The sequence below is a fragment of the Salvelinus sp. IW2-2015 genome, linkage group LG4q.1:29 (assembly GCF_002910315.2).
Source record: "Salvelinus sp. IW2-2015 linkage group LG4q.1:29, ASM291031v2, whole genome shotgun sequence".
NCBI classification, from domain to species: Eukaryota; Metazoa; Chordata; class Actinopteri; order Salmoniformes; family Salmonidae; genus Salvelinus; species Salvelinus sp. IW2-2015.
Genome location: NC_036842.1, coordinates 57,716,823 through 57,731,315, shown reverse-complemented (window position 1 = coordinate 57,731,315; position 14,493 = coordinate 57,716,823). Strand labels below are relative to the sequence as shown.

The window sequence follows — 14,493 nt, the reverse complement described above, 5'->3', positions numbered from 1 at the left end:
TCACCAAGGCAAAGGCTGGCTACTTTGAAGAATCTCAAATATATATATCTTGATTTGTTTAATCTCCTGAATGTTTTAGAAATCAGGTCCAAAAAGTCACTTTCTGACCACTTCCACCATGAGCAAGCATGAATAAAAGMTTTCGTTCAAATCAAAAAGGGCGCAGTCAGAAAGTGACTGAAATCATATGGAACGACCCTCAGGACTACTCTTATAAGATATGACTGAATTACTGCTTGAACATCAAAACTCCCCATCGCTGTCTAACAGAGAGTAGTTAGTGGATTCTTTTCTGAGCAACAGGAGTGCCTGCTCATTACCTGTAGAATGACAGAAAGACCACTTTGAACCTATGTCCTCGTTTTGCACATAAAACATGTTTTGGTTTTGGGAGTAAAATTTGTCAATATGTTGAAATAGGCTACATTATATCTGTTTTGATGTTGTTTTGTGTTTATGTGCCCTCTGGTTTCTATATAAGCTGAGAGAATCTTAAACACACCAATTGTTTTGTCAGTATCTATGGCCTTGATGTCAATATCCACTTTGCGGGAACGTACATTTTTATAGAATTTTGCATGTTTTGACTAACGTTAAGACAATTGATATGATGAGCCCAAGTGAACCATTCATACAAAGCAACCTTCTGAAACACGTTTTATTTTTCCTCCAGAGATTGTACGTTTTCTATACAAAGTATTACAGAATACATGTTGATAATGTCTTTACCTGCACTCTTCTCTTTCTTCTGACAGTTTTGCATGATTATATGAAAATTCAAAAATGTTAATGTCTTTGATGTGTCTAATCACCAATTCATACAATGTGTTATGTTTCTAAAGCACTGTGAAGGCCAATCAAGTTACATTTAACTGAGGCTCTTAGTTGTTTGGGGTATGATTGGACTATTTTGATCATATTCTTGCGGACCCTGAATATATTATTAATAATATACTATAATTGTTTACTATAATATTATTGCCTATTTATCAAGGAAACGAGGATGCATTTTGCCCGTAGGCTATTTCAACAGGCTCTTTGAACTGACCCAGTCGTACTCCATTCCAGCAGGTGGCGATAAGGTACAACGTATTTACCCGCGTACGACCAAGGCACATTTTTTTTACTTGTTGATGCAACGTATTATTGTATCGCTGATGCCGCATGTGATGAACAAAACGTATCTCCTAAGCCTGTGTTTACCACAGACATTATTCGGCGTTTATCCAAAAACGCCATTAATTTCCTCATAGGCCTTGTCCAAGGAACCCTGGCGGAGTTGGTGCCTACAAAAAGACACCGTTAATATTTCTCTCTCTATTAGCGTCATGAAAGCAACATTAGTGTGCCGGCACAAATATTAAAACTTCCGGTTCTGATTTTGCCTTCAAAATAAAAGTATGCGATGAAAAGCTGATTTCGTATATACAGCTAATCATTTTTGCAGCTTTGCATAGTGCGTACTGTTAAAATAATGTTACAAAATTATAACTACATCAGGGGAAATCTAAACTAAAGGGAATTACTACTTTAAATAAGATAAATACTATAAAGTGGAGCACAATGAGAAATGGTTGGAGCCTGTACATGGTGTTATTTCTTGAAAAAGTGTGGTCTAAATACCCAGCAGCCCTTTCTACTCCACCCATTCCGCTGGTCGCAATGCTAGGAGGACATTAGGCCTATAAATTACATATTGGCTTATATTGAAAAATATTATATGTGCTGATGTAAAAGTGGGGTTGGTAATACTCAGTAGGGTCTGTAGCATTATATATATATATACAGTACCAGTCAAAAGTTTGGACACACCTACTCATTCAATTATTATTATTATTTATTTTTTTACTATTTTCTACATTGTAGAATACTAGTGAAGACATCAAAACTATGAAATAACACATGGAATCATGTAGTAACCAAAAAAGTGTTAAACAAATCATATGTTATATTTGAGATTCTTCAAAGTAGCTACCCTTTGCCTTGATAACAGCTTTGCATTCTCTCTACCAGCTTCATGAGGTAGTCACCTGGAATGCTTTGCCAACAGTCTTGAAGGAGTTCCCACATATGCTGAGCACTTGTTGGATGCTTGTCCTTCACTCTGCGGTCCAGTTCATCCCAAACCATCTCAATTGGGTTGAGGTCGGGTAATTGTGGAGGCCAGGTCATCTGATTTGGCCTTTCTAGGGAGTTTTTCCTAGCCACCGTGCTTCTACACCTGCATTGCTTGCTGTTTGGGGTTTTAGGCTGGGTTTCTGTACAACACTTCGAGATATTAGCTGATGTACGAAGGGCTATATAAAATAAACTTGATTTGATTTGATCTGATGCAGCAGACCTTGGTCAAATAGCCCTTACACAGCCTGGAGGTGTGTTTTGGGTCATTGTCCTGTTGAAAAGCAATTGATAGTCCCACTAAGCACAAACCAGATGGGATGCTGTATCACTACATAATGCTGTGGTAGCCATGCTGGTTAAGTGTGCCTTGAATTCTAAATAAATCAGCAAAACAGTGTCACCAGCAAAGCACCCCACACCATCACACCTCCTTCTCCATGCTTCACGGTGGGAACCACCATTTTTGGGTGTCTGACACACAATTCTGTGACAAAAAATGTTAAGTTGAACATCGCCAAATGCATCAGTTAAATGTGTAATTAAATGTGCAATAGAATATAGTGCCTAGGCCTATTTAATGAAACCCTGGCTGTTGACGTAGGCAACAAATCGCAAAACAAGGATTCTCCGATTCCCAACTGAGCTTCTTTTTGGAAATGACAAGTTCCATAAATGCATATCAAGTGCAAGTGCGCTGCCCAGCAGCTCACATCAGCAGGATGGGGGGCCTTTTCATTAGGAGGGACGTCTAACGTGGATCGCTAAAATAATGATTTGGCTATGATCACATTAACCTAATTTAAATATTAGGCCTATGGCTGGGCAAACGTATACATTTGACAGCCAAGCACAAGTGATCAGTGTAGCCTTTTATCGTCTAGACTTTTAGTGTGTGAGTTCACTAATTATCTCTGTCAATTCAGAAAGTTTCCTAAAGTAGCCTGTCTGGACTACATCAATTAATAAGAGAAGAGGGACAAATATAACTTAACCGCATGTTCCATAACGTTGCCATGGAAAATATTAATGTTGTTTCCAACTATCTATTAGCAACTGCGCCATAAATCATTGAGGTAGCTGAAAGGCCAGTCTTTTTGGCAAATGACAAGGAGTGGAATGTTAGCTAAAAAGACTGGTACCCAGGCTAAAGGATCATASCTTGCAATACAAAAAAAAAAGAGGATGGGCATGAAGGGTAATTATAGCTAATTACAACTTAAGGCCTTATATTTCTTTGGAGTCAGGGGAGGTTTTGGAGCTGTTTTTAATGTGGGGAAGGCTTTTCACTCCAGGTTCCTGGTGCTGAGGGTTGCTGAACCCTAGATTGACGTGGTGAATTCTTTCACAAACATGGAATCTCTGATTTGCAGATTTGTTTTTCAACTGGTCCATTTGGATGAAAACTCCCTCTCCAATCTCTCCGATCTGTAAAACATAATCATATAGGTTTAAACATCATTTCATCATCATCAGGAGTATGTTGGATCAAGAAGAAATTACTTTCTACCCTATTATTTAACAGGCAAACCAACATTAAGTGAACTATGTGCACCAGGTCAGTCTTTTTGGACCCCCGCACTGGGCACAGACGCCAGTTCAACGTGTAGTTTTGATTTACATTTGGTTGAGTTGTCAATTACTGTGAAATCAACAAAAAATATTCACCCTGTCATTGGATTTAGGATAAAAGTTGGTTGAAAAAAATACAAAATGCCCMTATGTTGATGACTTTTTGCAAATCCAAATAGTTTTCCACATTGATTCAATGTCATCACAGATTTTGGGGGTTGAAATGACGTGGAAACACTGGGCAGAAACTGGTTGAATCAGTGGGCCTGTCTCTAATTTGGATAACGCTGACATCGTCTCCTGTACTGTATGTTAAGTAACCCTGTCCTCCAAGACTCACCTGTACTGTATGCCAAGTCACAGTAACCCTGTCCTCCAAGACTCACCTGTACTGTATGCCAATTCAAAGTAACCCTGTCCTCCGTCCCCTGCGCTCCTCTCAAGACTCACCTGTACTGGATTGCCAAGTCACAGTAACCCTGTCCTGCCCCACTGCGCTCCTCTCATAGACTCACCTGTACTGTAGCCCAAGTAACAGTAACCCTGTCCACCTCCCCTGCACTCCTCATAGACTCACCTGTACTGATGCCAAGTCACAGTAACCCTGTCCACCTCCCCTGCACTCCTCTCATAGACTCACCTGTACTGTATGCAAGTCACAGTAACCCTGTCCTCCTCCCCTGCGCTCCTCTCAAGACTCACCTGTACTGTAGCCAAGAACAGTAACCCTGTCCACCTCCCCTGCACTCCTCTCATAGACTCACCTGTTACTGTATGCCAAGTCACAGTAACCCTGTCCTCCTCACTGCGCTCCTCTCATAGAACTCACCTGTACTGTAGGCCAAGTAACAGTAACCGCTGTCCACCTCCCTGCACTCCTCTCATAGACTCACCTGTACTGTATGCCAAGTCACAGTAACCCTGTCCTCCTCCCCTCCGCTCCTCTCATAGACTCACCTGTACTGTAGGCCAAGTAACAGTAACCCGTCCACCTCCCCTGCACTCCTCTCATAGACTCACCTGGACTGTATGCCAAGTCACAGTAACCCTGTCCACCTCCCCTGCACTCCTCTCATAGACTCACCTGTACTGTATGCCAAGTCACAGTAACCCTGTTCCTCCTCCCCTGCGCTCCTCTCATAGACTCACCTGTACTGTATGCCAAGTCACAGTAACCCTGTCCTCCTCCCCTGCGCTCCTCTCATAGATCACCTGTACTGTATGCCAAGTCACAGTAACCCTGTCCTCCTCCCCTGCGCTCCTCTCATAGACTCACCTGTACTGTAGGCCAAGTAACAGTAAGCCAAGACTCACCTGTACTGTATGCCCTGTCCTCCTCTCCAAGACTGTTTGCCAAGTGTGTACAATGCAATCAACATTCACTCAAATATCAAGTGGCTAACTTGACATCTAAGATTAATAGCCACAACAATCAAACTTTGGAAATATTTTTGAATACAACATAATAACTAGAATAGAATAATAGAATGCCTTATCATTCAGGTGGTCTCTTCCGGGTGTGACAAGTGGCTCCAGCAGGGCCAAGGTCCTGGGAGCTACTATTGATAGAGAAGTAAAAGTAAAGTTGCTTAGTATATTTGACATTCATCTTGGTGAAAACATTCATTAACATATTCATGTTAAAGTGCAGTGTTAAAAAAAAATACATACAATATATACGGATTACAGTGCACTTACACATCCGTTTAAATTGGGCGATCAGGCGTTCCTGTAGCTCCACGTTCAGTMTTATGTAGTTTGCCACCTCTGCCTCCATTGTCTTACATCTGTCTGTGGCCTCATTCAATTCCTTGGTCAGCACCTTTTTATAAAATGGTTTACTGTCACTGAGTTGTATTTTTTGCACCACCTTGTCATCACTTGCGTCAGTGGTGGTCTCTGTCGGCCCCGTAATCATTGGCTTCTGCAGCACAGGACTCCTGAGCGGCCTGTAATCAAGAATTGCATGTCACACAGCATTCACTGGTTGTTCTTTATACTTCTTTAAAGTATACATTGAGTATACAAAACATTAGGAGAATCTTCCTAATATTGAGTTGCACCAGATTTTGTCCTCAGAATAGCCACAATTTGTCGGGGCATGGACTATACAAGGTGTCAAAACCTTTCCACAGGGATGCTGGCCCATGTTGACTTCAATGCTTCCCACAGTTGTGTGAAGTTGTATGGATGTCCTTTGGGTGGTGGACCATTCTTGATACACACAGGAAGTTGTTGAACGTGAAAAACCAAGCAGTGTTGCAGTTCTTGTCAATCTCAAACAAGTGCGCCTGGCATCTACTACCACACCCCGTTCAAAGGCACTTAAATATTTTGTCTTGCCCGTTCACCCTCAATGGCACACATACACAATCTATGTCTTAATTGTCTCAAGGCTTAAAAATCCTTCTTTAACCTGTCTCCTCCCCTTCATCTACACTGATTGAAGTGGATTTAACAAGTGACATCAATATGGAATCAAATAAAATTTATTTATATAGTCCTTCTAACATCAGCTGGGATCATATATTTCAGCTGGATTCACCTGGTCAGTCTGTGTCATGGAAAGAGCAGGTGTTCCTAATGTTTGTACACTCAGTGTAAATTCAGTATCAAGTAACGGAACCTGTGTGCATTCACCTAGAAGATGAGGAACACCTACAGTGCATACGAAAAGTATTCAGACCCCTTCCCTTTTTCCAAATTCTGTTACGTTACAGCCTTATTCTGCAATAGATTAAATACATGTATTTCCTCATCAATCAACACACAATACCCTATAATGAGAAAGCGAAAACAGGGTTTTAGAAATTGTTGCAAATGTATAATAAAAAAAAAACTGAAATGCGTTATTTACATAAGTATTCAAACCCTTTGCTATGAGACTCGAAATGTAGCTCATTTGCTTGCTGTTTCCATTGATCATCCTTGAGGGTGGCAGGTAGCCTAGTGGTTAGAGTGTTGGGCCAGTAACCAAAAGGTTGCTAAATCAAATCCCCGAGCTGACAAGGTAAAAATCTGTTGTTCTGCCCTTGAACAAGGCCCACTGTTCCTAGGCCGTCATTGTAAATAAGAATTTGTTCTTAACTGACTTGCCTAGTTAAATAATATATATATATATTTTGCTACAACTTGATTGGAGCCCACCTGTGGTAAATTCAATTGATTGGACATGATTTGGAAAGGCACACACCTGTCTATATAAGGTCCCACAGTTGGCAGTGCATGTCGGAGCAAAAACCAAGCCATGAGGTTGAAGGAATTATCCGTAGCACTCTGAGACAGGATTGTATCGAGGCACAGATCTGGGGAAGGGTACCAAAACATTTCTTTGATCATCCTTGAGATGCTTCTTCAACTAGCAAAACATTTCTGCAGCATTGAAGGTCCCCAAGAACACAGTAGCCTCCATCATTCTTAAAAATAAAAAATATGGAACCACCAAGACTCTTCCTAGAGCTGGCTGCCCGGCCAAACTGAGCAATCGGGGATGAAGGGCCTTGGTCAGGGAGGTGACTAAGAACCCAATGGTCACTCTGACAGAGCTCCAGAGTTCCTCTGTGGAGATGGGAGAACCTTCCAGAAGGACAACCATCTATACAGCACTCCACCAATCAGGCCTTTATGGTAGAGTGGCAAGACAGAAGCCACTCATCAGTAAAAGGCACATGACAACCCGCTTGGAGTTTGCCAAAAGACACTTAAAGGAGTGGCAGACCCTGAGAAATAAGATTCTCTGGTCTGATGAAACCAAGATTGAACTCTTTGGCCTGAATGCAAAGCTTCACGTCTGGAGGAAACCTGGCACCATCCCTACGGTGAAGCATGGTGATAGCACCATCATGCTGTGGGGATGTTTTCAGCGGCAGGGACTGGGAGACTATTCAGGGTTGATGGAAAGTTTTACGGAGCAAAGTACAGAGCGATCCTTGATGAAAACCTGCTCCAGAGCGTTCAGGACCTCAGACTGGGGTGAAGGTTCACCTTCCAACAGGACAACAACCCTAAGCACACAGCCAAGACAAGCAGGACTGACTTCGGTACAAATCTCAATGTCCTTGAGAGGCGCAGCCAGAGCCTGGACTTGAACCCGATCGAACATCTCTGGAGAGACCTGAAAATAGCTGTGCAGCGTCGCTCCCCATCCAACCCGACAGAGCTCGAGAGGATCTGCAGAGAAGAATGGGAGAAACTCCCCAAATACAGGTGTGCCAAGCTTGTATAGTCATACCCAAGAAGACTCAAGGCTGTAATCACTGCCAAAGGGGCTTCAACAAAGTGCTGTGTAAAGGGTCTGAATGCTTATGTATATGTTATATATATATATATATTTTATACATTTGCAGACATTTCTAAAAACCTGTTTTTGCTTTGTCATTATGGGGTATTGAGTTTAGATTAATGAGGGGGGGGGGGGGACTATTTAATCCATTTTAGAATAAGGCTGTAAAGTAACAAAATGTGGAAAAAGTCAAGGAGTCTGTATACTTTCCGAATGCACTGTATATGCCAAGTTTTTTGTGTTTTTTGTGGTTGTATGTCAATTAACTTTTTGACAATCAAGGCTTGAGATATTGGCCCCACACAAGGAAAACAGTAACATCTCTAGAAAAAAACAATTCATTAGTTATAACGAGGCTAAGAGCCTTAATTACTTCCCGTCAGCTCCTTCCTCTCTAAAAACAAAGGAAGTTCCTTAGGAGTGGAGTTCAGCACTTTGGGCACAGAGATCCTTTTGTCTTTTCAAAGGCGAGTTTCAATTTCCTGTCTGTTTTTTAGATATAGGGGAAACATGCAGTGTATAAATGTGTTACTGTGTGTAACTTAACAATCATTCACCATACAGTCTGACCAGATGGCCTTGAGAAATGTTAAACATTTTGTAGAATAGAATAACTAGAAAAGATAAAGTAAACACAAACAGCAACATTCACACGACAGATAATAATGCTTACAAGGTATACAAGATAAATGTAAGTCACACAAATATTTTTAAACCCGTACTGATGCCGGTACAAAACTGTTAGCGGCTCTTGGGTTTAATAGGTAAAGACCTGAGTCTACTGAGTTCAGTGGATGTGTTAACGTTAGATCGAAAATGTAATTACCCCTCTTAAGTGTGCTGTTCATTTATACAGTTAGCTAGCTAAAGTTAACAGTAGCTGATAAGTAATCTTGACAAGTGACTTGGACAATTAAATAGCAGGTTGTCAAAGAGTCTTATACATTTTTTGGGTTAAAATATTTGATTTAGCATATTTCTATGGTGGCCTTGAATCCGTCTTCATACTAATCGACATAAGCATACATGGCTAACGTTAGCTAGCTAGCGAAATAATCAAATAGCTAGCTAATTTAAATACAGGTTATTGATACGATTATACTATTACTTGGCGACTTTTACTTTGAATTTTTGTCGAAACTCCGTGATCCGGAAGTACTTTTTTAGTATTGCGGAATTTCAGACGATTAAAACAACACAGTTAGCAGCTAGCTACCCATCTTGTATTATCTAAACATGTCTAAAATACAGTTGTTGAGAGTTTTTCTCTACGATAGATTAACAGCTGCTGCTGAGGAGATATTCGAGGTCGTTGAAAAAACCATAGCAGAGAATCAGGAGGAAGTTGTCCGTCTACAGAGGCTACTCGACATTGTTCTTCAACCTGAGATAAAGCAAGACAGAGCAGGTTTGTTACTCATTACGTATGTCAAACTTACTCAAACTTCATTTTATGAAACACAAGGAGCAATGCCAATGATAGTTATTTTTGAGAGGAAGTGTACCTGTAGTAGGTAGGTCTAAATGTCATAATGCAGTGTTTCCCCTATATTKATTTAGCAGTGGTGGCCCACCCCTGCTAAATTGTTGCCCCTGCTGCAAAAAAAAGATTTGATATATACACATACAGTTTATTTTGTACAACCATCTAGTAACAGGTAAACCAGCTTTTTTTTGTTTTTAGCTGATAGGAGTGGAACCCGTTGTGGTCGTCTGCTGCACACCACTGTGGTACTGCATCATTATTTGCCTGTTTGTGGCCCGCCTGTTAGCTTGCATGATTCTTGCTATTCTCCTTCGACCTCTCCCATTAATGAACCGTTTTCACCAATAGGACTGCCGTTGACTGGATGTTTTTTTGTTTGTCGCTCCATTCTCGGTTGTCGTGGGCGAAAAGCCCAGGAGGGTGGCCTTTCTGAGACCATAGATCCCATTTTGCCCATTCTAACCTTCAATCGAACAGTAACTGAACGCCTCGATGTCTGTCTGCCTGCTTTATATAGCAAGCCACGGCCATGTGACTCACTGTCTGTAGAAGCGATCAATTTTGGTGAACGGGGTGGAKGTCTACAGGAACAGCTAGCTTGTCATTGCACTAAAGCTAGCAGCAATGCACCCTTCCACCCTACCCATCATATCCAATTTTATTTGTCATATGCGCCGATTACAACAGGTGTAGGAGGTGTAAACTTTACTGTGAAATGCTTACTTACGAGCCCTTTCCCAACAAAAGTAAGAATAATTAGCATAAAAGGAAAAAGTAACACAATAAAATAACAATAATGAGATTATGTACAGYGGAACGAGGTAGTTGAGTTAATATGTACATGTAGGTCGGATAAAAGTGAGTCGGCAATCAGGATAGATAATTAACAGAGTAGCAGCAGCGTATGTGAAAGTGTATCTACACCACCGTTCAAAAGTTTGGGGTCACTTAGAAATGTCCTTGTTTTTGAAAGAAAATGTTAAAAAATTGTCCATTTAAAATAACATCAAATTGATCAGAAATACAGTGTAGACATTGTTAATGTTGTAAATGACTATTMTAGCTGGAAACGGCTGATATAAAAWWTTTAAAAAAGGAATATCTACATAGGCGTACAGAGGCCTGTTATCAGCAACCATCACTCCTGTGTTCCAATGCCAGCGCAAACAGGCTCTAGCCAAAATAGAAAGAGGAGTGGGAGGCCCCGGTGCACAACTGAGCAAGAGGACAAGTYCATGAGGTGTCTAGTTTGAGGAACAGATGCCTCACAAGTCTTCAACTGGCAGCTTCATTAAATAGTACGCACAAAACACCAGTCTCAACGTCAACAGTGAAGAGGCGACTCCGGGATGCTGGCCTTCTAGGCAGAGTGTCTCTGTCCAGTGTCTGTTCTTTTGCCCATCTTAATCTTTTATTTTTGTTGGTCAGTCTGAGATATGGATTTTTCTTTGCAACTCTTCCTAGAAGGCCAGCATCCCGGAATAGCCTCCACTGTTGACGTTGAGACTGGTGTTTTGCACACCAGGGCCTCCCACTCCTCTTTCTATTCTGGTTAGAGCCAGTTTGTGCTGTTCTGTGAATGGAGRAGTACACTGCGTTGTACCAGAACTTCAGTTACTTGGAAATTTCTCGCATGGAATAGCCGACATTTCTCAGAACAAGAATAGACTGACGAGTTTCAGAAGAAAGTTCTTTGTTTCTGGCGATTTTGAGCCTGATGCTCCAGATACTCAACGAGTGTAAAGAAGGCCAGTTTTATTGCTTCTTTAATCAGGACAACCATTTTCAGCTGTGCTAACACAATTTCAAAAGGGTTTTCTAATGATCAATTAGCCTTTTAAAATGCAAAACTTGGATTAGCTAACACAACGTGCCATTGGAACACAGGAGTGATGGTTGCTGATAATGGGCCTCTGTACGCCTATGTAGATATTCCATAAAAAATCAGCCGTTATCAGCTACAATAGGCATTTACAATATTAACAATGTCTACACTGTATTTCTGATCAATTTMATGTTATTTTAATGGACAAAAAATGTGCTTTTCTTTCAGAAACAAGGACATTTCTAAGTGACCCCAAACTTTTGAACGGTAGTGTATGTGTGAGTGTGTGTGCCGTCAATATCCATGTGTGTGTGGGCAGAGTCCAGTGAGTGTGCATAGAGCCAGTGCAAGAGAGTCACTTGCTGAAAAAAATCCTAGGATAAACCTTGGAATAATGTCAGCACTGATTTTCATTCTTTCTCCTTCCCCCCAGACCTCCAGCAGCTCTGTCTCTCTGTCTCTGAAGTGGAGATTCCCCCAGAGCAGCAGCATTGTGAGCAGGAGTGGAGCCCCAGTCTGAGGCATGAGGACCCAGAGTCCACACAGATCAAAGAGGAACATGGGGCCAGTCAGGAGGAAGAACAGCTTCAAGGGCTTGAGGCTCATACTAAAGACTCCATATTCACTTCTGCTTATGATGAGGACCCAACTCAACCCTCGCATCCCTATCAAGCCCAAAAGGAAGGGAACGGAGAGAGAGACACTCTACCCAGCACTACAACTGAACAGATCAAAACAGAACCGGATGGAGAGGACTACGGAGAATCAGAACCAACCAGTGTCTTTCAGCCCCTCTCTGCAGTAAATCCAGACTGTTCTGCAGCTCCGAGTGAAAACAGTGAAAGTGACAGTGGGATGGAYACTGGCGGACCTCCGTCAGGTTTCAAGTCAGTCAAATCAAAGGGYACAAAGATGGTAAAAGAACAAAGCTCCCTTATCAACACTAAGGATAACAAATCCACACKGTTGTTCCATCTGAAATCACCTAGGCAAGGTCACGCTACTCCTGGTTGTTGTAAGGTGTGTGGCAAGTATTTTCATTACATGGGCTTATTATTTAAACATGTTCAAACTCATACAAACGATAAAGAAACACTTTGTGGAGTGTGTGGAAAGCATATGGCGTCAACAGAAAGTATGAAAGATCATCTCCAGACTCACATTGCAGCTAGGTATTGTTGTCGTGTTTGTAGTAAATGGTTCACCTTAAACAGCAATCTGATAGTGCACATGAGAAGCCACACAGGGGAAAAAACGTGTCACTGCCCTGTTTGTGGCAAAGGATTCAGCACCAGCGGCGATCTGAAGAAACACATCCGGATTCACACAGGGGAGAAGCCGTTTCGCTGCCCTGATTGTGGCAAAGCGTTCAATCAGAGTGGAAATCTGAAATATCATAGAAAGTCCCACACAGGGGAGAAATAATATCGTTGCAGTTGTTGACAGGTGTTTCAGGATTGACACAAATCTTAAAAGTACACAAGGACTCACGGGAGAGACAAGTAAGATGCAATGATTGATGATATGCTCAAGTGGGCCGATTCATACTTCTGGAAATTATATTTTCTTCATTCCGGGATTGTATGTTTTAATCAGTTTCCCACTCTACATTTACAAGTGCATTTATTCAGTACATTGGCCATGTTGCACTTGGCCATGTTGCACCCATGGCTGCGCCCCTGCCCAGTCATGTGAAATCTGTAGATTGGGGCGWAATGAATTTATTTCAATTGACTGATTTCCTTATATGAACTGTAACTCAGCAAAATCTTTGAAATTGTTGCATGTTGCATTTATATATATATACACTGCTCAAAAAAATAAAGGGAACACTTAAACAACACAATGTAACTCCAAGTCAATCACACTTCTGTGAAATCAAACTGTCCACTTAGGAAGCAACACTGATTGACAATAAATTTCACATGCTGTTGTGCAAATGGAATAGACAACAGGTGGAAATTATAGGCAATTAGCAAGACACCCCAATAAAGGAGTGGTTCTGCAGGTGGTGACCACAGACCACTTCTCAGTTCCTATGCTTCCTGGCTGATGTTTTGCGGATGCTTTAGTCCAGGTCTGGGAGGAGATCCCTCAGGAGACCATCTGCCACCTCATCAGGAGCATGCCCAGGTGTTGTAGGGAGGTCATACAGGCACGTGGAGGCCACACACACTACTGAGCCTCATTTTGACTTGTTTTAAGGACATTACATCAAAGTTAGATCAGCCTGTAGTGTGGTTTTCCACTTTAATTTTGAGTGTGACTCCAAATCCAGACCTCCATGGGTTGATAAATTTGATTTCCATTGATAATTTTTGTGTGGTTTTGTTGTCAGCACATTCAACTATGTAAAGAAAAAAGTATTTAATAAGAATATTTCATTCATTCAGATCTAGGATGTGTTATTTTAGTGTTCCCTTTATTTTTTTGAGCAGTGTATATATATATTTTTTTTTTTTCAGTATATCTGCATACATGTATAATTCTTAAATGCTCATGTGTGACATGTAGTATTAAAATGTTTATTACAAATGTGTCCCTTACATGTTAACAGTATGTGTTAACATATATGTTACGGGATCACTATTTCAGTGATCCTTGTAGTCATGGTAATAAAACCTTAGAACAAACTACACTAAACACTCAACTTAATCCTATTCATTTCATTTTTTATTTTTTCATAATTTCTCAATTTAGCCATTTTACTGTTTTAAACTTTCCCACGTGTCCTTTTTGTTGCATCCAGGAAGTGTTTCATGACAGCATCTGTAGAGGGAAAGCAACAAATATAAAATAAAGAGCACATAGAACAGTTAGGGGTTGTGTTTGGGGTCATTAAATGATCCAATTCAGTTTAATAAAAAYATCCTTGAACATTAATGCCCTATTTGCAATGATTGATTTGTAAATTAAAGGATAGTTAACTTTTTTACGCRTTAGTCAGTCGGATGGTTCCTTACCCTGAAAGTAATCCATGGGCCAGMAGAAACTGTAATCCATTACTTAGAGTTGTTTAAATAACCACTGGTAACTTGAGGGGATTTGGCCACAAACTTTGAACTTTGTCCCCATTACCCCCATATTTTTTGTTTGTTAGCAATCTGACTATAAGGTGTAAAACAYCAAACTATCCCTTTAACATCCTTCAATTTATATAATTGAAATMGACTACAACCATGTTATGGTGTATTCATTTTTAATGMGATA

General features: G+C 40.9%; 1 protein-coding gene across 2 annotated transcripts; it reads left to right on the top strand.

Moving 5' to 3' along the window:
* The first annotated feature begins 8,424 nt into the window (after nucleotides 1-8,424).
* Nucleotides 8,425-14,166, top strand: LOC111962226 (zinc finger protein 572). 2 transcript variants are annotated; one of them, XM_023985145.2, is made up of 3 exons: nucleotides 8,425-9,380; nucleotides 11,512-11,550; nucleotides 11,717-14,166. In XM_023985145.2, exons 1-3 carry the CDS (start codon nucleotides 9,209-9,211, stop codon nucleotides 12,706-12,708), a joined length of 1,203 nt encoding a protein of 400 aa, XP_023840913.2. In that variant the 5' UTR covers nucleotides 8,425-9,208; the 3' UTR covers nucleotides 12,709-14,166. The 2 variants fall into 2 exon arrangements, with proteins under 2 accessions (XP_023840913.2, XP_070299081.1); XM_070442980.1 differs by lacking the exon at nucleotides 11,512-11,550 and having other exon boundaries at nucleotides 8,432-9,380.
* The last annotated feature ends 327 nt before the right edge of the window (nucleotides 14,167-14,493 follow it).